The sequence below is a fragment of the Trichomonas vaginalis genome, chromosome IV (assembly GCF_026262505.1).
Source record: "Trichomonas vaginalis G3 chromosome IV, whole genome shotgun sequence".
Lineage (NCBI taxonomy): Eukaryota > Parabasalia > Trichomonadida > Trichomonadidae > Trichomonas > Trichomonas vaginalis.
Genome location: NC_067206.1, coordinates 20,104,782 through 20,126,518, shown reverse-complemented (window position 1 = coordinate 20,126,518; position 21,737 = coordinate 20,104,782). Strand labels below are relative to the sequence as shown.

Genomic DNA, 21,737 nt, shown 5'->3' with positions numbered 1-21,737 from the left:
CTTAACTGTTGCATTAGACTTTTAGAACATGTAAAATTGACCTCTTCAATCAGATGTTTCCATGTGATTGTACAATATCTTTAACAAGAATGTTTGCGCCGTTATTAATTAACACCTCAACACTATTCATGGCCATTTGCACAAGTAGACATCAGAGGAGTCCAGTTGTACTTGTTTTTTTAAAAATAAATAATAAAAACATGTAATACATTTAGTTCCTATATCTGATGTATAGACATGGCTCAAAATTAGAAAATTTCCTTTGAATTTTCATCAAAATGAAAAATCTTTTTAAAAATCACATTGGGAAAATGGATTCTGAGTATAAATTAGTAGGTTATATAATAGGAATCACTATTTGTTTATTTTTTTGTGAAAAAAAATTAATCAATAATAAATTTCGATATTATTTAACATTAATAAGTAATTTTCTTAGAGTTCTTTGTTGTCTTGCTTCACATTGAATTGAGAGTCCAAGAATTCCTTTACTGGGATTGAATTTACTTTTCCTGTGTAAAGTTTGTACTCATTACCAACTTTAGCGTATACGCCTGGGTACTTTGGTAATTTGAGTTCGTTGAATAGCTCCTTATCAGATGAAATTACGAATTTAACCTTCTTGTCGTTGTAATAATTGGCTGATGAAACCCATGACATTGGGCGCTTATCAGAGAAGAGAATTGCTGCGTTTTCACCGACAATTTGAGTATAATTTTCTTTGGTCACTTCGAGAAAGTCAGGAATCATGAATGAAGAGACCCATTCAACAATCGAAAGTGTTACTTGTGGTAACATCTTTGGATATTCGTTGATTACTTTGTTTTTGAAAAGAAGGATTCTGGGAACTTGATCTGTTGCAATTGATTCGCAGGCTGTTCTGTTTTCGTGGCAGTTAAGATCAGCGAATATTGCGGATCCTGCACCGAGTTCTGCTGCGTGATTCCACGTTGGAGCAAGGCGGACGCAGTGAGGACAAGATTCTGTATGAATCATAACAGCGTAGGTGTTCTCATCATTTGGTGGGAGAGATGTGAGATGCAATACATGCTCATTGAACTGAACAGATGAGAAGGCTGATGCTGTAAACAAAGAAAACATCATAATGGCAGGTAAAGGCTATTCAAATTCACTTCACAAACAACTTTCAAAAAATCGTCATGCAATTTCCAATATATGATGAAATGATTAACAAAATTTCAATTTGTAGCTTCATTTAAAATGAAAGCAATTCATTTTTTGAGGCAGCACATTGAAAATGAGTCAATTTTTTTTTCTCTCTGTATGAAATTGATTTCCCATCAAGCTTAGATTATATTTGATGATAGCTTTAGCATTGTTCGCATGATTTAACCATCAGAAATGCCTACTGAGGAATGTAATTCACTCATTAATTTATCTGTGACTCACAGATTTTGATTTTTACCAAAAAAGAGAAAGTTTGTTTTCTCATTTTCTAGTAGGACTTGTTCCTTACTCACACAAGATTCATACTAGAAAACAAACACATTTCAACATTAACGAAGATTGTTATGAGAGAGTACTTATCGGAAAGTGGTGTATTAGCACTTATGCTGCTGTGACTTATGACTGAATTGATTATGAATATCTTAGAAAAATTTGGAAGTTGAAAAAAAGAAAATTATTGATTTTTTTATCAAATCTTTGTAATATAGTCTATTTTTATATTATATTTGTGCAATATTTTTAAAAAAACATCAAGTAAAGTACTCACAAAATCTAGATTGAGAGGTGGTCAATGACTTTTGAGGGAAAATTAACGCATGGAATTTAATATTATTTAGGTTGATATTCTTGCTTATTATTTCAGAAAAAAATCTTAAAAATTTCAATATGAAAATTGAAAGCAATTCAAAAGAATTACTAACATGTAAATTTTAATATCCTATGCATAATTTCATATTTTGAACATTTTGTATTTTTGAAAGGTGACCAAACTATTTTTTGAAAGTCCGCCATAACTTTAATGGTACTATTTCAGCGTGTACAATGAATACAAAAATTCTAAGAGTGCCACATAAAATAGTACTTTAGACTTGAGTTAATGCTACCAAGCAAATGTTAAAAAGATGACTTTAGTGTTTTGATAATCAAAGATTAAAATCATTATTGTCTAAATCAATAATCATAACGACAGAAGTTAATGTTTTTTCATCAGTGCTTTAAATCCACTTTTAAAAGTATACCTCAAAAATCAAAATATCAAAAAAAATTGGCCGATAGGTTTGGCTTTAATTTTTGTCTGCTTTTATGATTTGATATGGATGTTATAATTTTAAAAGTTGAGCCAAATTCACCAATAGATTTTTGAGATTTGCAAATACTCAATAATTTTCAGCGTGTTATCTTTTATTAAAAGAACTATTTGGTTTCAGTATCATATAAATTGATATTTACTTTCTATTTGAACCTTCATTTAGCTAATGATTTAATAATACAGATTTCATCTAGTCCTTATAAGAGAATTTTGAATTTGTTATAATAAAAAAACAAACAGATATAGCTTACACTTCTATAATAAAGATACCTTTTATAGAAATCAGTATGAAATGTGTTTTGGCTTATTGGAAGTATATCAGACATAATCGCCATAATCAAAAAATCTATATACCCAATAAGTAATAAATTTGTCGATATAGATTTTCCATAAAATTAGTTTTTCGTCTGATCTTAAAATAAATTTAATTTTTTATAAAAAAATCACATTTAAAAGTACCTTTTTAGTAGCTCGAAATCCTGTTGGTGGATTTGGGGCGTACTTCAAAATTAGCTTTTCTTCTACATATGCAAGCTATATTTTAAATATGGGGCAAATCGGATCGGCGAAAGGAGTTTAGTTACCTTTTATTTTTGTTTAAAACTTAAAATTTTGCGAATTTAATATAATTTATAAAATATAATACGTATATATATTTAAAATACACTAAATTTAATTGTTAATTGACGTTTTTGGGAATGAATTTTATCAAAACATGCCTGAATCCGAAAATTTGAAAGAACGAATTACACAATCATATATGTAGAATTCAAAATACAAACTTAAAGATTGTATACGTTTAAAATTATTCAGATTGTGTTTGATTTCCACTCATTCTGTTTCTTTTGAACTCTAACACTAACATTTCATGATGATTACATGATCCATTTATACATGGTTGAATTGTTCCAGATTCTACCAGAAAATCAATCCAAATTTCTCAATGCATTCATGTTGATTGGACAAAATTTAAAATTTATCAGCCTGTTTCCAGAGAAACTCATATATTCCCTAATGAAATGTAATTTTTGCTACATTTATTTCAATCAAATTTCAAAAAATTGACTGCAGAGCTTGAAAAGGTGATGAATCATGTTGTTATTAGATGTACATATTAGATTTACTATTTCCAAAAAATGCTCAAATTTGAATAGTTTTTAGAAAATTTGGAATTACACTCCTTACATTATATATAATTAAATGTTTAAATTTTATTTATTTTTCCCTTTTAATTTTATAACGTGCTCTATCAAAACTAACCCCTCAATTGAAGGCCACAAAATCTAAGTAGTGAGGGTACACAAATTTTGTATGGAGTACGGTTCAATTTTTGAGAGCCTCACTACTTAGATTTTGTGACTACCTTAATATTAAAATTTTAGGACGATAGAAGTATGGCCTTTTCCTATGATTGGAGGTAAGACTGGCCACAAAGGCTTCCAAGCACGCGAAATTTCGGCTGATGTTTTTGTTAATGCACTTGCTAAGCACTTCCAAGAGAACCGCATTGTTAAACCACCCGAGTGGGCCGATCTTGTCAAGACCGCTGCTCTTAAGCAGATGGCACCATCAAACCAGAACTGGTTCTACACACGTGCTGCAGCCGTTATCCGCCAGATCTACATGCATCATGATGCCTCACTTTCCGGTCTTTCATTCCATTACGGTGCTAACCTTAAAGCAGTTACAATGCCAAAGCACCATCACAACGCATCACGCAAAGTCATCCGCAGCATTCTTCAACAATTAGAGAAGTCCGACCTTGTTAAAGTTGGCGAAAAAGGTCGCCAACTTACACCAAAGGGCCAACGCCTTCTTGACCAAGTTGCTACAAGTTGTGGCAAGAAGCAATAAATTTGAACTGCTACTTTTAAACCTGACTTGAAGTTTTTTTTTTATTCCTTTCTTTCTTCATTGAAACCCACATCATTGATTCATGTCATAATTCAACATTACAATATAAACTTATACTTCTCATTACTTTTAAATTTAAAATCTAAATTTTCAAAATTGAAATTGAAACTGAAACTTAATAACTTCTTCTCTATTTTACTATCCTTAAACTAATCAAACTGAGATTAAATTACAACATTGATTGTTTTAATCGAATATAACAACAATTTCTTTGAATTAAGTATCATAATCTGAGAATAGAACTATCAGATTCCATCATTAAGCATACTGTCTTATCAAAACCAGCATATTGAGTGGAATTGTCATAATTCTTGTTGAGATTTTATCAGTAGTTTGAGTTTTTGCATTTTTATTAAAACATTTGTGACACAACAAGGCAAATCTAATCACATACAAACGAATAACAAATAAATAAAATTTGGCGCCAAATAAAAAAAAGAAAAAATGGATGAAAGACAAGAGATTCTTATCAATACGGCTCTTGAATCATCCGAAGTCAATTGTAGTTGTACAGAATGTACTTATTCAAATGCAATCCTTAAACAACAAATCCGTAAATATCAAGCACTTCTTTTAACAAATGAAGTTGAAGTTTTTGAGAAAGAACTCGAAAATTCATCGAAAGAAGAAATATTTCTTGCATCACGTGATAAACTTGTTGAAGATATCATCCGAAAAAGTAATAACGAAATCTACGATTTCGAAACTTCCCACGAAAAACAAATTACAGAACTTAATTACGATATTTTCGATTGGGACCAAAAGAATTCATCATTACAGAAACACAAAGAACAACTTTTAAGTACTCTTTCTACTCCAATTCCAAAGTTTGATAAAAAAAGTCTTTCAGAGTATTCAGCACTTGAAACTCGTATTTGTGATCTTAAAGAAGAAATCGAAAAGAAAAAAACACAGTTAAAAATAGCACCAACAAATCTTCTGGGTTTTACAATTGTTGATGTTGTTCAAAACGAAAATTCTAAGACCTCGAAACGAACTAAGAAATGATATCATTGCATTTTATTTCCACACTTTTTTTATTTTTATTTTTATTATTCATTGACACATTTTATTCAATTGAATGAATAAGTTTGTGTCTGTATCTGTCATCTACATCTGAACGACTTTATATATGTAATATATCGAATTCTTTATCCATTTATATGTTTTCACTCTTTCTTGAGTTTGTTCATTCGTGAAGATGTTTTTAATTTAGAATCATATGATTTACATGTTACTTCGTCGAAATTTTGCTTATAATTTCACCGACTCTTATCATTTTTATCAAAAATTACAACAATTACCGATAATTTCTATCATTCTATCTCTTGTAATTTTCCAAGTTCAGATACATATGATTTAATTTGTAAATTTCATAGAAATAGCTACATAGCTCTTAATAAATAATTAGATATACTAATGCTTAATTATTTCATTTTAGGTATATATTAAATTCAATTCATAAGTATGAGATGCTAAGGCCTGGACAAAATCTATAAAAAAATTACCATGTTTATAATACGTGGATTCCGCACGTATTTATCACCGTATGGACAGGCCAAGAGATGCTGATATTAAAGCTTTGAAATGCGTTGGTAATTCTTTTTATATAAATTGTTTTATCGGTGCGTAGCGCCAATAAAAATAATTGAAAAAAAATTATATGACCGTTAATAAATGAGTAAAGTAGAGGAGAAACCAGAGACAACAGAAACACAAGAAGTCAGATATACTGCTCCGGCCATCCCAGCATATACTGCTTTATTGTATCACATCTGCAAATACTGGTTTACGCCTTATTGGGTAATAATGTTTTTCATCTATTTATGCAAAGATTACTTGTTATATAAAGGTGTTGCACCTCTTGATTGGGTATTCCTATTTTTATGGATACCTATACAGATTATTGCTATTTACTTCGGTATCCGAATGTTCCGCCTCCCGGTTGCATCATTTTTCTGGCCTTGGCTCATTTCGTCAATTGTTGCAGTATTCTTTGAATTATTCTTCTTCATTATTGCTCAAACAGTTTTATATTTCGAATACATTATAACTATTATTATCTTAATTACTCAAATTATATTACTTCTTGCTGGATTTGTCTCATTTTTCATCCAGAGGCGTCCAATGAGAATCCAGCCAGAGTAATTATTTGTTATCAAAATGTTAAACGAAAATTTTTGTTTTTATCATCAAATTTTTAATTCCTAGGTATAGCTGAATAAATTTGTGCCATGTAATCATATTGCTGCCTTTGAAATTTGTAAATCACTTATTATTTCTGAAAATTGAGGTATTTAAAATGCGCAATTTGTTATAAGATAGTAATAAGAAAGAATCGATGTATTGTTCTCTCGCTATAGATCAACAATTGCTTTGATTACATTTCATTCGAACTTATCATTATTCGACAAATCGAAATTTCTTAAAAATAAGTTTTTAATCAAACAATACAATGATAGAGAAGAGAAAGTTGGAGCCTAAAAGATAAGTAAGCAGGTCAAAGGGTTGAGGAATGAGAGGGAGTAATTGACTAGTTATTTGACTTGATAATGTTTTCGAGGTTTTCGATTTCTGCAGCTTTTTTCTTTTCTTCTACGATTATTGTTAAATCTTCCTCTTCTTGTGTGGCTTTTTCAACCTTTTTTCTAGCTTCTTCTAGTTTGTCACCTAAAATTTGGCGCTTGAGTTTGATTTCTTCAAAATCTTCTTTTAATTTATTTAATACGATAGAATTTATGCGAATTTTTTCTTGAGTTTCGTTTTGGTTCTTCTTATTTTCGTCAAGTCGTTCAAATATTGCAGCAATTTTTTCGGTAACTTCGTCCAATTTTTGTTTAAAATCTGGAATAACGTTTTCATCTTCTATATTTTCACTAATCTTCTTTAAAGAGAAGTTAATTGCTGTAGCTTCGATTTTTGCATTACAAAATGGGCATCTTTTTGACTCAAGCTTTTCTAAACAATTTTTGCATAATGTATGACCACATGGAGCTAAAGACATTGGTTTATGATCATCATCTGTCATATCTTGATGACATTTCTTGCAAACAAGAACAGATGATATTTCAGCTGTTTGATCTTCTTTAACTAATTGCTTCAGCTGAGTAGATTCTTCTTGGTTATGCTCCTGCATTGCCTTTTCCAGCCATATTTTTTGTTTTAATGATAAATTCATGAAAAAAAATCCGAAATACCACCTAGAAAAAAATTTACATTCGCTATTTTTGACAAATTAATGGGATAATAAATCATATAACAACTGGATGAATAAAGAATAAATTCCTCTGTTAGTTGCCCCATTATATTAAAAACTATACATATGACTGGTAATTCTAATAAAGCCTATGAAATTCTTTAGTTTTGGAGCAGATAAATTTGATAATTTCCAAAACTTTTATATTTTCAAATTAAAGTGTACAAATAAATTAAAAATCAAGTTCAAAGCGAATGGCGCTGTTAAAAATAGGTGATAGTTTCCAATTATTTTGCATCACAAGAACTGTCCAGTAAATAAGGCTTTCTGTCTTTGTAATTATTCACCATTGAACATATAATATATCAGTTAGGATTTGGTGAAATAGTTACTAGAGAATTATTGACTAGTAAAGAAGAATTTATTGTTATAGACCGAAAATAGATTTTTTCGGTTTTCTCTTCAAATAATTGAAAGAATGATACTATTATAGGTTTATTATATTATATAGCATATAATTATGCTATAGCCGAAAATTATAAGTTTTGAGAAGATTGAATATAACACAAATAAATTTGAATGTAAGTTAAATTGCTTGTTGTTTTTAATAGCTCTTTAATGAGAATTCCAATATTGCAAAATTCAAATTGAATGATTGAAAGAACAGAAAAAGTCATTCTTTTCAATTTCGAATATGTTTCATTGTATTTATAATTATATGGCAAATAAGATATTTAAACTTGATTTTTGAAGGAAAATTCACAAAATTGAATAAATTCAAATAATTTTTATTCAAAAATAAACTAGTTATTTGAGTTTAATACTAATTATCTATTCAAACTACAAAGTTTGTAATTTAAAATATATTGTGAGATCAGATTGAATTAATTCAAGATTCTTTTCAATTAATATTAATGACCATATTACGCATTTTCGAACATTCTAAACCAAATATATCAAAATGGGAGACGAATGTTAAATTTGCTAGACATGGGGGAGTTGTCTGCAAAGTTTTAGCTCTTATCTCTAACAAAAAATTAATTTTTAAAAAAATGACCGAATACGTTTCACAGCGAGAAAAAAATAAAAGGCAAGATAGAATTTTCTAGACATAAAGAAGTTGTTTACCAAGTTTTAGCTCTTATCTCTAACAAAAAATTAATTTTAAAAAAATGACCGAATACGTTTCACAGCGAGAAAAAAATAAAAGGCAAGATAGAATTTTCTAGATATAAAGAAGTTGTTTACCAAGTTTTAGCTCTTATCTCTAACAAAAAATTAATTTTAAAAAAATGACCGAATACGTTTCACAGCGAGAAAAAAATAAAACTGTACACTGATTTTAATTTTCATTTCCAGTCACTTTACTTATTATTTTTTCTTTTTTTCATTTTAATTATAAATTATTTCATAATACGTTTATTTACGTTACCATTTTCTTTATTCTTTTGAATTCCATACTAGACACTTATAGAATATTTTGATTGTTAACGTACTTCATTAGAATGAATCCTTACAAAGGGTATGTCGATCGAATTTACCTAATTGGTATTTCCAATCAGATTGAAGAAGGTAAAATGACATGGGAAGAAGCTTGCACCCATGTTCCCATCGCCCCAACCCTTCAATCAAATGATTTCAAATATTTAGATGTTTCAAAATCTTTTTTACAAAATCAATTTAGCTTACAGAATATCCCATTGCCTAAAGGCAAGAAAGGTCGTAGGGTCAATCCCTACGACCAAATCAAAGCTCTTGCTGTGATACATGACCACTGGGCCTTTCCTGTGGTCAAACAAAACAATGGAAACGTTTGAAATTACAACAAATTGATGTATCTTATAGAGAAGTACGCAGATACTTCAAAGAAAATCATTTCACCAAGACGCGATTAGAGCATGCCGGGCCAGAAACAGCAGTAAGATATTGGGCGCTTTCACCCAATCTTATCTGGCACGCAGATGTTCATTATTTTAGGGGTGTTCGTGGCCAGTATATTTATGGCATAATCGACGATTTTAGCCGCAAAGTCCTAACGTGTATACAAATACCAGATATACTGGCAGCGACGACAGCGAACGTTGCGGCTTCCGCCTTCATTGAATTTGGCGCCCCTTATTGTTTCTGGACCGACAACGGTTCAGAAAATAAGGGCGCCTTTCAAGATCTACTTGATCTTTTGGGCGCCCAATGGCGGCATACAGACTCTCATTCTCCCTACCAAAATTGGAAGATTGAGAGATTCTGGCCGACATTGGAGCGCTGCCAAAGCATTCAGGCTATTCCTGCCTTTATTTGGGAGTACAATAATAACACACCGCATGAAGATCTCCCAATTAATCCATTAACTGGAACAAATTACACGCCAAATCAAATGTATCAGCTGAAACCGAAATACACAAATGCAGATACAGAAAGGTTGTGGCAAATATGGGATACAGATACAGGCATGACCGCTGTTGACACATTCACAGCGTAATAATAAACATAATTTTTTAATTTCATTTTTAACAAGTTTTTTAAATGTATGTAATGAATAATTCATTAGAATATGATAATGCACATTGTAACAGAATAGAACAATCACCAATTTTTTTTTGAAATTATAAAATAAAAGTAAAAAGTATAAAGTAATCTAACCAAAAAAGATATTTAAAAGAATTTTGGAAAAAACAGAATAAGGATAATGATATTATTTTAGATACACAATCGATGTACTGAAGAATAATCCGGTAAAATGATGATATAAAATTAGATTATTTTACAAGTAGCTAAAAGAATAAAACTATAATATAAAATAAATGAAGTTTAATGAAACAATAAAGGTTAAGGTCAGGTGAGTGGGGCTTCCAGGCACTTCGTGCCCTCTAGCCCATAAGAAAACCTAGAGGAGAACTAAAAAAATTATATAGTAAAAAATTAAAGTTTTTATTCGATAAGAACGACATCGCTATCGTTTTCTTCTTCCTCCTCCTCTTCTTCATAGTCAGTATCTGATGGCTCTTTGTCAGCCACATGACCAGCAACAAATATTGAGACAAATTGTTTCTTTGGTTTTGTTAGCAGGAACTTTTGATGGTCGTAGAACACGAATTCTACATTTTGAAAATGCTGTGCTGAGTATTCTGTGAAATGGGAAATTGGAATTGGTTCTCCCATGCCAAAACCAGCAATGGACGCGAACAAAACATCGTCTTCGACTCTTGCAGGTTTCTCAATTGCAACAGTAGTTATTATGTGAGGTTTTCCTTCACATCCTGCAAGAGATTGTACATGATAGATTGCTTTTTCTTCTCCCTCAGGAACTGAAAGTGTGAAATGGAATGAGAGTTCTCCATATTCATTTGCTTCTTCGTAATAGTTGTATGTTGTAGGATACACCAATTGAAATTTTCCTATTCTTGTTTCCCTCAGGTGTTGTCTATATTGCTTGGGAAAACATAAAATAAATTGCTCTATAGCTTGTGTTGCTATTAGATTAGTTGTAACTGGTAATTTTGAGGCGAAAAGGTCTACAAGAACACCGGGATTTTTTATGTCGTTTTCAATTGGTTTAAGAGATTCTATGACTTTGTTAAACATTTCACTATAATCTGAGTTGTCTTCGACCCCCCAATTGTTAAGAAGTTTATACAACAATTTCAGTCTTTTCATGGCGTATTTTCTTTGAATGGATTCGGGTAGCGAGAGGTTACAGTCGTCGCTTTGTATTTCGTTACTCGAATATTGTTCAAGAGAAATTAAATCTTGAAATTGTGCTCTTGTTAACATACTTGTAGTTTGAGAGACTATATCTTGTTCTATTGGTTGTAAATCTGTTTCAGATGTTTCTGTTGTGTTTTGAGAAGAAGAAGAACTCAAATTGTTGGACAATTTGTCTTGAATTGTAGAACTATGTGAAACTTGTTCTGGTGCTATTTGGACAACTGTTTCAGATGTTTCTGTTGTGTTTTGAGAAGAAGAACTCAAATTGTTGGACAATTTGTCTTGAATTGTATGAGGAAGTTGCTTTGGTATTATAGGAGGTCGTAAGGGTTTTGAGAATGGTGAGACATAAGTTGTAGGAACTTTAACTGCAGAGGTAGTCGACGAATTGTTTGCGACACTTTTTCTTCCTTCCATTATGAAAAATGAACTGTTTTTTCGGACCACTCATAGAAAAGTTTAAAATAAACCGTTTTCGTCAACGGAGACCCCTCTATTTTTTTATTTTATTTAATAGTTACCGTTGGAAAACCGTTCCATCTCAAATATTGAATGAACTATAAACGTTTTTTGTTTTCTATATATACATTTTTGTCCAACGGTAAAACTTTTTGCACAACGGTTTTTGAGAGTCGTCGCCGGTGACTTTTTTGTAGAGCACTCAAAATAGTATAACTTTGTCCGGACAAGTAAGGGTCTATCGTCGCTACAGGAAAAGTTACAGGCGTTCCAAGGAAGTATACTTTGAGAAGCCTTTTCTCCCTTATAGAATGAGATAGGACGGTTATTTTACAAAACTGACAACAGTTTGACCGAGTAGTTTTTTGTGCTGAACAAAAAGTGTCATATAAACATCTGTCAAAAACCGCTTTTTAACTTCACTTAAAATGCCACGTAAGCTACGTAAGAATATACGTAAGAGGAAGAGAGCATTGAAACATCCAATAGTAAAACTGACACCACAACAACAGTTGCAACAACAAATGATGAATGACCCCACTATGTTGCAACAAATGTCAAGCAATCCTATGCTTTTAAACCGAGTTATTGGTGCACAGAGTGGAGGTTTAAGAGCGGCACTTTTAGCGAAAATGGCAGGCTATGGTGGAGCTGCAGACGGAACAGCTTATAACCCTCAAAGTCAAATGAATTGGAGTTCACTCAAAATCAAATAACAGATGTCAAAAAGTCAAACATAGACATACAGAAACAAATAAGTGAAAACGAAAAGAAACTAGAATATGACAGACACACAAAGAAACTCAATGAGTTAAACGTAGAGAAAAGAAGAAAGAAGAACAACTGAAAGAACTAAGTACAGAGGAATATGCGAAAAAGTGTCAGAAAAAGCAGCAGAAGTAGCAAAAATGGAACAAGATGTTATAAATTTGAAAAACCATACTACTCAATATAAAGTACTGAAAGATGAAGAAATAAAACAAAAAGCCCTGAAGACATATATGGATAGCGATGAGTATAAAAAAGAAGTTGAAGCAAATGTAAAGGCAGAAAAACTTTTACAGTTGCAAAACCAAACCGTACAGTATGAAAACTTAGCACAAGAAAGTAAAAATAACGACGCAGCCATGCAAAAGGCAATGAAAAGCGCAGAATATATAAAAGCTAATAATGGACTGTTAGATGCCCAAGCCAACGCTAAAGCAGCCCAACTTATAGGGTCAATAAGGACAAAAATACAAGCGGATGAAGACAGTTCAAATGAAGCTTTAATGAATGATGACTTTAAGAATGCCTTCGAAGCTCTTCATAGTAAGGTGAAACTAGTGAACGACTTCTCATCTGGAAAGAAACTGAAGTCTGAAGGTTTCGACAAAGAGTTAAGAGAAGTAGCACAAAATATGACGAAAATAACAGATGCAGCAACGAGACAGGCAGTTCAAAGTGCCTATGACGCCGTTAGAGCAACTGTTGTGGAAAGTCAAGAAAAAGAGTTACAACAGACCAAAACAGACCTAGTAAATGCTTTCTTAAAAACGAAAAGTCGGGTAGGACATTATGCTGCAGATGGAACATATGTGCCAGCTGGTGGAACTTATATACCACCAAACCCTCCAAGAGAAGCACCTGCACCAGGACTACCTAAAACATTTACATCGTCACATGGACACAGACACAGGCATGCACCAAAACCAACACAACAACCAACAGTTCAAAATCCAGCACCAAAACCAACACAACAACCAACAGTTCAAAATCCAGCACCACAACAACAACCAAAACCAACAGTTCAAAATCCAGCACCACAACCAACAGTTCAAAATCCAGCACAACAACAACAACCAAAACCAACAGTTCAAAATCCAGCACAACAACAACCACCTCCACAACCAGCACAGCAACCAACAGTTCAAAACCCTGCACAACAACAACCACAAACAGAACAAGGACATAAAAGAAGTAGAGAAAAAGGAAACCAAGAATTCTTAAAAATGCTTAAGGAAGATTATGGTTACCCAGATACTCTTGACTTTAGTGACAGATATAAAGATGCTATTAGAAAGTTCAAGGAAGGAAATACTGACCCGAACCTATTTAGCTTTATGGTTCAGCATAAAATCGGATATAATCTCAAACCTGGAAAATACAAGCTCGCTAAGGATATGATTTAATAGCATATCATCCAAATGACATGAATGAATTTACTCCGAGATATTTGGTGTCAGAGCTAAATGATAATTCAACTCTCTTCATGAAACGCGTAAAAAATAGAGACGGAACGAAAGAAGAAAGGTTTATGAGTCCGGATGACTTAGATAGGGAACTTGTTAAAAACGGTCTCGGAATATATGAAATGCCACAGATGAGGTACAAGAAACTCCACAGGAAGAAGTTCAGATACAACCAGACATGGAAGAAATAGTTCAGCAACAACAGCTAGAAGAGCCTGAAGGAAACGAACAAATCCCTCCTTTGGAAACTAACTTCACAGAACTAGATGAAGATTTGGAACAGCCGAAAAAATCTTGACCCTCAACAAGAGTATGAGGTGAATATGGAATCTTTCCAAGAGTCTAAGAAAAATTCGGCTGACATAGTAGAAGAATATCGAAAAATGTTCGCCGACATACAAAAGACTCCAACATCAGATGAAAATATTCAGCATAGAATGGAAGTACTGAAAGATAATGTACGCAAATACAATAATCCTTTTTACTTACGACCATATAACGTTCAATCTTTGGCTGAACTCGGTGAAAATAAAAGGTTAAATTTCAACAAAACATATAGAAATGAAACATTGTTTAAAGTTCATTCAGAACCTAACCAATATGGAAACAAACCTACTTTTGTTTCTGCAGACTATGGAACTACAATGAGATGGGGTCATAAAGCTAATCCGGATAGGTGGTTCATAAACTTACAACCTCAATTCCAAGAAGTTGTAGACGCAATGGAAGTGAATGGTGAACCAGATATAGCTGGTATTTTCAGCGCGGCTTTAATGCCATTGAAAGATATGAAAGATGCAGATATTTTGGACCAGTATGAAATGAACATGGCTGAGGGAAATATAACACCTGACGTTCTAGAACATTTATCTCAAAGAACTACACAGAACCATAGAGATGGTATATTTGGTGAAGAGTTTAGAAAGAAGTTAGGGAGAGAGAAGGAAGAGAACCTATTGTACATGACCTTGCAAACGAAAGTTTACAAAATGTCATAAAAACTTACTTTGCAGACAATGAACCGAGAAGGGATGAATATTTAAGAAAACTCAAATGGACAGTACCAAATGAAATGTTAGTATTGAAAAACATGTTCCTTGACAAAATAAAACCAACTACAGAAATAAATGACGCAAGACTGAAACGTTGGGTAAAAGCTTTCCCATTCACAAAAGATATTATTGGTAACATGGAAAGAAAACCAGAATGGCTACAAAAACATATATTTGGAAACGAGCTTATTCCATATGGACAAGCTCTGTTTGAAGAGCTTGAACCGGAAACTCAGGAAAGAGTCATGCAAACAATACGCGAAGACTCAAATACAAACTATGACAAAATCTTTCTAGGATATAGGTTACCTGAGATGGGCGACCAGAGCCCAAAGGCAAAAAGGACATGGGAAATTTACAACATACTAGGTGAACATGAGGCAAAGATGCAACAACTTGAAGCAGAGGGCAAGTTACCAAAAGCGACACCAAAGAAGAAGAGAAGAGTAGAACAAAGTGAAAGTAGTGAAGAAGTAACTTCATCTAGTGAAAGTAGTGGCAATGAAGGAAAAAGAAGAGTTAAAAACTCAGTCAGGAAGAAAGTAAAGCTTGGTACGAGTGGGTTCTATTATGACATATAAATCCAACTATTCTATATTTTTACCCATATGAAATGTACGCCGCTCAGAATATAACGCCAACACTTTTGGATGCCATGAACGGAAATGTTTCCGAATGGTATAACGAATGCGACAATGCCATTAGAAGGTCAGAAATAGTTCCTGGAACTTACGAATATACAACTGCTGTTTCTTATGGAAACGTAGGTGAGTTTGGAGAAGGTTCTTCAACAACAGTAGATATTGCTTGCGACAGGTTTCATATTATTTCTATTGACAACTCATTCTTATACGTGGAACAAGACATTGAAATAAAACCTTCTGCCAAGTTGTCTGACAAGAAAGGTTGCAATGGAATTTTCTATGTCGGATACCAATATGCTCCAGAAGTTTTCATGGGATATAAGATATATTCTAACTCTGACTTAGTTCAAACAGTAACATGGGCAAACTATGAATGGTTCGCTTTGAGAAACTCAGTACAACCACAAGCTAGAGAACAAACAGACCAGTATGCAACTATTGAGAAAATAAGAAGACTTGACCCTAACGTTCCAGGAGTTTATGTTAACCTTTCTGGACAAACTGCAGCAGCAGTAACCAAAGTAAAACTGAAACTTAGAGTTCCTTTGTCATCTTTCCTCATCTTCAGGTTTTTAAGATACTTGCCAAACTGGGCAGGAAAAATTTCTATCGAACTTACTCCAAGCAAAAATAACTTAGTCATTGCACCAACACAAGACCCATTCAGCATTACAGCGTAAGGGAACAAATCAAGTCATTCGCCGATTTTGCAAAGACAAAGTTGACTTAGACTTTGGTTTCTCAAACTCAACACTGAAGTAAACTATTATTTCAATGCTGCTGGAGATGCTTGGGACCCAGTTAAGTTCACATGCGAACAGTTTGAATGCAAGAGAATAGAAAGCAGACTTGCCGTTTATATGTTGGACCCAGATATTTCAAATGCTTTAGCTGCCAAATATATTGCAGTTCCACTTATGTTCCCTATACACCAAATATCTGTCAAAGACTTTGCAGGTGAAGTTGGAAACCAAATCCAGGAGCCGAGGTGCAAGAACAGATATTGCTTTAACAACTGCAATGAAACATGCAGATACTATGTTTGTACTGTTCAGACGAACTATAAATGACTATTCTTGTTTCTACAACCCTGGTATTAAATATCATATAAACATAGATGGCAAATATTATCCAAGAGAAGAATATTCTACAGTTGAGGATATGAGGTCATACAACTTGACATTAGATGCTATGAACTTTAACAACAACTTCACAACAACCATTAACCCTGAAATGCAAAGTTCTATTATGCCATATGTGAAAGTATGGACTCATACAGGAGGTCAAAAAACTCAATATACAAATGGAGACCGTTCAAACTTTTGGCTTGGCATTCCATTTGCTGACTCAGAAGACTTTATGGGTGGTATTTCAACTGTTGGTACAGTTCAAATACAATATACTGGTGACAGAGACGGTCCAGATGAATTGAGAGCAAAGAAGTTTACAAAACCAATAGCACTTTTCACGGAAGATGCTCTTTTGAAGATTCGTTCGATGAAACCTGCTGGGGCTCCTCAGATTGGCATAACGACAGCTTCCATCGAGCAGATTTTGGCAGCAGGTCAGTAAGTTGTTCTTGAACTGACTTCTCTCCGTCAAATATTGACAGTACGCCAGTTTTGACATAATATTGTATTATAAACTTTCCTTTAGTAATATCGGTCAGTTTTGAAGTTATATTTTTGTCTGCTTCAAGAACTTTCACCATTTCAGTTATACCAACTTTCTTTGCTTTATGAAAATATTTTGGTTCAGCAAATATTGCTATTCTATAACATTTTCCATTGTTTGTGTAAAGAACTATTCTGTCAATGTATTTGTATTGTTTGTGAGTATAAACTTTGTTCTGCTTCAATTCAATAAGATATCCGAATACGTCCATCTTTTTATTCTAAGTAAAATGTCATTTCCGAAAAATAGAAGCGTAAGTGTTTCAAAAGGTTTAATGGCGGTGGCAGATGTGAAGTTAAATTCACCAACTCAAACAAACAGTCAAAGTGTTATTGTCAATGTCAAAGACAGAGATGTTGAAGTGGGGAAACCATACGAAGACGAAGATGGTATAACAATTGTTCCTGTAAAAGAACCAACATATCCTGAAGTTAACAGAGACTTAAGTTCTGTTGCAGATATTCGAAACGACTACCAACAACTGAAAGACAAACTTCAAACTCAGGAGAAGATTTGTCAAGCTTTAAGTATAATGTTAAACTTGGTCGAACACAACCCTGTAAAAGTGAACTCATATGTCATTGCACCTCATGAAGTTTTGAAAGAACTATTGAAACTTTTGACAGAGGCAGACAATATAAACATCAAAGAAATAGAACCCGACATTAGTTGCTGTGGTGTTTCATATAATGCCATTGACAAGATATACGTTATGAAAGGAGGTGAAACGTTGAACTTAAAATATAGTTTCCCAGACGTTATAAAAATATTTGACGACCACAACATTTCATTAAAATTTATTTGCTAAGTAAATGGCAGAAGACATAATGGTTTATACTATTACGACTAAAAACCCTGAGTCATATAATTCTATAACAACAAACTTACAAAGTCCTCAAGGACGATATTGTAAACTAACCTTAAACACAATGACGACTAAAGCCTGTTTTGCTCTTTTGACACCAGAAGACTTTATTGTTGTGAATGGTAAAAAATACTCCTTTGAAGATACTTACTCAGATATACCACCAACAGGTTTTGTTGACTTATTTAATACTTTAAGTACGGGTGTACATGTGCTGCAACTAGAGCAGGTTTCATTATGTTTGGATGTCCGACTGAGTTTACTATAAACGATATGAGCTATAATACAAAACTTATTTCTGGTTTTTACTACCAACAGTTTCCTATAACAGGAAAAGGTGTCATACAAGGAATGTCTATTCCATTGACATTAAGCACACCAATCTTATATATTGTTTCAAACTTAGGTTCAAAGTGTTATTCGAATGTCGACAGAAACTATTATGACCAAAAGATACTTATGCGTATAAACAATACTTTCTCTGCTGGTTTGCCTATTGTTCATTCGAATGCAGAATTTTCAACCTTAGTGAACTCAAACACTTTGGCAAGTATAACGTTGACATTAGTTGACGCAAACTTTGTTCCTGTAAAACTTTTATGTCCTATGTATTTGTCAATGACGGCAGAAAGTTTCGAATTGGAAGATGCAACTGGTGAAAGTATTGTATTACAAGAACAACTTCAACAACAAATAGCTCAAGAACAACAAATGCAACAAATGGAACAACAAAGTCAAGAATAAAAAAATAATATTTTTTTATTTTTATAAAAATGTACAGAATAGATGTTTCAGATTTTTATGACTTCCAAGCATTCAGAAATATGTGTCCATTTAGAGACTATAACAAAGCAGTCGAGAATTTGAAACGTTTAGTCATTTATGTTGACTCTGCCCCAGAATGTTATGTCATGAAAGAATGGGATGTTGTCTTTAACAAACCAAGAGCAACAATAGTGTCTGAACAAGAATGTAGACAGAAACTTAAGAAAATAAAAGTTGTACAAGTTGGAATGAAGATGTTAGATGCTTGGGATATCTTATTGTCAAAGTTAGAAGATTTTTCAGTTCGAGGTATAAAGTTCTATACACCTTCTCCAAACTTCTATTCTATCTTCACTGGATATAAATACGAACAAGTAGAATGGAAAGAAAATATTATAGAAGCTTGGTTAGACCATGTCAAAGAAATTATATGCAATGGAAACGAAAGAGTCTATGAGTATATCTTATGTTGGTTTGCAAACATCTTACAACATCCAAGTGCTAAAAATGAAACTGCTCTCATTATAATTGGAAAACAAGGAACAGGTAAGAATACTTTCTTTACAGATATTTTGTGCAAACTGTTAGAAGGTTATTCGAATCCGAATATGACAAACTTAGAAAACATCTGTGGCAAGTTTAACTCCTCAATAGAGAATATGAAACTTATAGTTTGCAATGAACTTCAAAGTATAGATACAACAAAAGTTTTGAACTCAGATGCTTTGAAGAGTCTTATAACAGACAAAGTTGGAGTTGTTGAAAGAAAGTATAAAGACCAAAGAGTTTGTGAAAATGTTGCAAACTTCATTATGGTTTCAAACAATGCTGTTCCGATGAAGTTAGAAAGTTCTGACAGAAGATATGTAGTTGTCAGAACGTCAGATTCTCATATGCAAGATACAGAATATTTTGACGACTTAGCAGAAACTTTGACATCTGACTTTTACAACCATTGGTTTTCATATTTCATGACATTAGATATTTCTAAGTTCAATCCAAGACAAATTCCACATACCGAAGAGAGACAAACATTGTTAGAAGCAAACAAGAGTGTATATGAACTGTTCATAGAAGAAAGCGACTTTGAGTGTTTAGATGAAAAGTCTTTATAGGATGAATATAAACAATATTGTCAAGAGTATGGTTATATGCCAGCGTCTAAACGAACATTCTTGGCAAATGTCAAAAGTCTTTTAGACGTACAGAATGGTGTATATACAAAGAAAAATTTTTCTGAGTAAATTTAAAAAAATATTTTTTTATCCGATAGAAAAGATGACGAAATATATTTCAGTAAAAAAGTACATGTCAGGACTTAAAGAAGAACTAGACCCATTCACATATTTGAATGTTTACTTCTACCATTTTGAAAAGTCTTCATTCAGCAAAGTTTGGAACATCGAACCAGTTAAGTTTGCTATTGTGACTAAAAATGGTGCGAAATTTGAAGACTTAGACATAGAAGGTTTGTTAACAGTCAAAGAAAGTTTTGACAGAAGGTTCTCAAACCTTAAAGAAGGCAAAGCATACAAACTTGTTATACCTTATGAACCAAAGAAGACAGACGACTATGAATATTATGAGTCTAAAGTTGTAGAAGTTCAAGGTAAATTGGGTAAAAAGCTATTAGAGTCTAAGCCAGTGTTTACTCCTAAAGAGGAAGAGAACATTGACATTGACCCAGAAATGTTCTAAAAATAAAATTTTATTTTTACATGTCATATCTCCCCTTCTCTGGAACTGGTTCAGGTTCTTTCTTCTCTTCTTCTACTTTCTTTCCTTTCTTTTCTCTCTTCTTCTTTTCTGGTGGAGTTATGTCAAATTTCTCAGAACCATATTTATGTAAAAGTTCTTTGTCCTTTAATAGCTCATCTATTCTGTTTTCTATTTCATCTTCAAGAACAGCGCATGTGTCTTCTTTGCATTCTAAGAAGTTTTGTTGGACTTCATCTCTCCAATCGGCGTCATCTCTGTCAACAAGTCTGTCATTGACAAATTTTAAGACTGCTCTGCTTAATGTTTTATGGTTCTTGTCATATTCCCAGAAACAGAACTTTAGAACAAATTCACCTTTCTTGTTTACACTATGTAAGATTTTATGGTCGACAGATGTTTTGCTGTCAAAAAGTTTGTCTCGAATATATATAGCGAAATCGCTAGACATTTTCTAAAAGATAAAAATTTTAATTTTTCTAAAAATATGTTAGAAAAAAAGTTTGCTGACATTGACAAGAAATTTGAGAATGTTTTAAACAAGAACAAGGTGAAGTTAGAAAATGCTCAGATAAAGCCTATACATGACAAGTTCTTATTTGCTCAGAATGGTATAACAGGTCTAATTGCACCACCTGGGTCGGGTAAGACTTTCACTTATCTTAAAATGGCTGCACAACAACAAGAACTAGATGAGAAGAACCCATTCTATGAGTTAGTTGTTATTTGTTCGACTTCTGGTCAATTTGACCAAACCGTCAATTCGTTCAAAGATATTATAAAGAAGTCTAAGTTAGTATGTATAAAGGATACTGAGTTGTTAGATTGGATAAAGAAGTACCAAAGAAGAGTTTTGAAGTATAATGCTATAAATGAGTATATAAATTCTAAGTTTAAAGAACCTAATGAGGAAATGCAGAGAATATTAGAGAAGAAACACTTCAGAAACAAACAGAAAGAGATAGAATACATTTCGAAGAAATTGCAATCTTACGATTGGAAGACTTACCCTCATAGATGTCTTCTTATCTTAGATGATTTCGCCTCTCATCCTTTGTTAAAGAACAGAGAACAAGATATGTGTCGAATTCTTAAGAAGCTCAGACACTTTAACATCTCAGTCGTAATTGTGTACAGACAGCAAAGAGTTTAAGTAAGGATGTTAAAAGAATACTTACTGACATTATACTTTTCCCCGGATTGTCCGAAGACGATTTCATGGAACTTATGAAAGAGTCCAT

The 21,737-nt window shown here is 32.8% G+C and overlaps 12 protein-coding genes and 2 pseudogenes across 14 annotated transcripts, besides 7 other annotated features; 10 read left to right on the top strand and 4 right to left on the bottom strand.

Annotated features, from left to right (window-relative positions):
- Positions 1-42: 42 nt before the first annotated feature.
- Positions 43-1,110, bottom strand: TVAGG3_0133400 (disulfide-isomerase A6 family; the record flags this gene model as incomplete). The annotated part of the gene is made up of 1 exon (XM_001320519.1): positions 433-1,101. One exon carries the CDS (start codon positions 1,099-1,101, stop codon positions 433-435), a length of 669 nt encoding a protein of 222 aa, XP_001320554.1.
- An 832-nt stretch (positions 1,111-1,942) lies between these two features.
- Positions 1,943-2,863: a mobile genetic element.
- An 817-nt stretch (positions 2,864-3,680) lies between these two features.
- Positions 3,681-4,256, top strand: TVAGG3_0133380 (Chain T Ribosomal Protein S19e; the record flags this gene model as incomplete). Its single annotated transcript, XM_001320518.2, has 1 exon — positions 3,683-4,129. The coding sequence occupies one exon, from the start codon at positions 3,683-3,685 to the stop codon at positions 4,127-4,129; it is 447 nt and encodes a 148-aa protein (XP_001320553.1).
- Positions 4,257-4,428: 172 nt separating this feature from the next.
- TVAGG3_0133370 (uncharacterized protein) lies at positions 4,429-5,572 on the top strand (the record flags this gene model as incomplete). The annotated part of the gene is made up of 1 exon (XM_001320517.1): positions 4,634-5,197. One exon carries the CDS (start codon positions 4,634-4,636, stop codon positions 5,195-5,197), a length of 564 nt encoding a protein of 187 aa, XP_001320552.1.
- Positions 5,573-5,748: 176 nt separating this feature from the next.
- TVAGG3_0133360 (uncharacterized protein) lies at positions 5,749-6,376 on the top strand (the record flags this gene model as incomplete). Its single annotated transcript, XM_001320516.1, has 1 exon — positions 5,867-6,337. One exon carries the CDS (start codon positions 5,867-5,869, stop codon positions 6,335-6,337), a length of 471 nt encoding a protein of 156 aa, XP_001320551.1.
- Positions 6,377-6,722: 346 nt separating this feature from the next.
- On the bottom strand, positions 6,723-7,367 carry TVAGG3_0133350 (E3 ubiquitin-protein ligase rad18 family; the record flags this gene model as incomplete). Its single annotated transcript, XM_001320515.1, has 1 exon — positions 6,723-7,367. One exon carries the CDS (start codon positions 7,365-7,367, stop codon positions 6,723-6,725), a length of 645 nt encoding a protein of 214 aa, XP_001320550.1.
- Positions 7,368-7,394: 27 nt separating this feature from the next.
- Positions 7,395-7,793: a mobile genetic element.
- An 18-nt stretch (positions 7,794-7,811) lies between these two features.
- Positions 7,812-8,651: a mobile genetic element.
- Positions 7,812-8,651: a terminal%2Cinverted (terminal inverted repeat of Banshee-A1 transposon ID:TVAGG3_0133330).
- A 1,473-nt stretch (positions 8,652-10,124) lies between these two features.
- Positions 10,125-10,153: a mobile genetic element.
- Positions 10,125-10,153: a terminal%2Cinverted (terminal inverted repeat of ISTv1 transposon ID:TVAGG3_0133320).
- Positions 10,154-10,313: 160 nt separating this feature from the next.
- TVAGG3_0133310 (attachment subunit-related family) lies at positions 10,314-11,507 on the bottom strand (the record flags this gene model as incomplete). Its single annotated transcript, XM_001299214.1, has 1 exon — positions 10,314-11,507. One exon carries the CDS (start codon positions 11,505-11,507, stop codon positions 10,314-10,316), a length of 1,194 nt encoding a protein of 397 aa, XP_001299215.1.
- A 470-nt stretch (positions 11,508-11,977) lies between these two features.
- TVAGG3_0133300 lies at positions 11,978-12,452 on the top strand (annotated as a pseudogene). Its single transcript has one exon. A coding segment is annotated over exon 1 (475 nt).
- A 98-nt stretch (positions 12,453-12,550) lies between these two features.
- TVAGG3_0133290 lies at positions 12,551-14,352 on the top strand (annotated as a pseudogene). The gene has a single exon. A coding segment is annotated over exon 1 (1,802 nt).
- A 15-nt stretch (positions 14,353-14,367) lies between these two features.
- Positions 14,368-21,737: part of a mobile genetic element that runs on past the window's edge.
- TVAGG3_0133280 (protein of unknown function, DUF4106 family) lies at positions 15,219-15,413 on the top strand (the record flags this gene model as incomplete). Its single annotated transcript, XM_051224021.1, has 1 exon — positions 15,219-15,413. One exon carries the CDS (start codon positions 15,219-15,221, stop codon positions 15,411-15,413), a length of 195 nt encoding a protein of 64 aa, XP_051109007.1.
- Positions 18,367-18,759, top strand: TVAGG3_0133270 (uncharacterized protein; the record flags this gene model as incomplete). The annotated part of the gene is made up of 1 exon (XM_051224020.1): positions 18,367-18,759. The coding sequence occupies one exon, from the start codon at positions 18,367-18,369 to the stop codon at positions 18,757-18,759; it is 393 nt and encodes a 130-aa protein (XP_051109006.1).
- Positions 18,789-19,738, top strand: TVAGG3_0133260 (uncharacterized protein; the record flags this gene model as incomplete). Its single annotated transcript, XM_051224019.1, has 1 exon — positions 18,789-19,738. A coding segment is annotated over one exon (950 nt), but the record flags the coding sequence as incomplete, so codon positions are not given.
- Positions 20,089-20,478, top strand: TVAGG3_0133250 (protein of unknown function, DUF4108 family; the record flags this gene model as incomplete). Its single annotated transcript, XM_001295968.2, has 1 exon — positions 20,089-20,478. One exon carries the CDS (start codon positions 20,089-20,091, stop codon positions 20,476-20,478), a length of 390 nt encoding a protein of 129 aa, XP_001295969.2.
- Positions 20,495-20,947, bottom strand: TVAGG3_0133240 (uncharacterized protein; the record flags this gene model as incomplete). The annotated part of the gene is made up of 1 exon (XM_001295969.2): positions 20,495-20,947. The coding sequence occupies one exon, from the start codon at positions 20,945-20,947 to the stop codon at positions 20,495-20,497; it is 453 nt and encodes a 150-aa protein (XP_001295970.2).
- Positions 20,984-21,515, top strand: TVAGG3_0133230 (P-loop containing nucleoside triphosphate hydrolases family; the record flags this gene model as incomplete). The annotated part of the gene is made up of 1 exon (XM_001295970.2): positions 20,984-21,515. A coding segment is annotated over one exon (532 nt), but the record flags the coding sequence as incomplete, so codon positions are not given.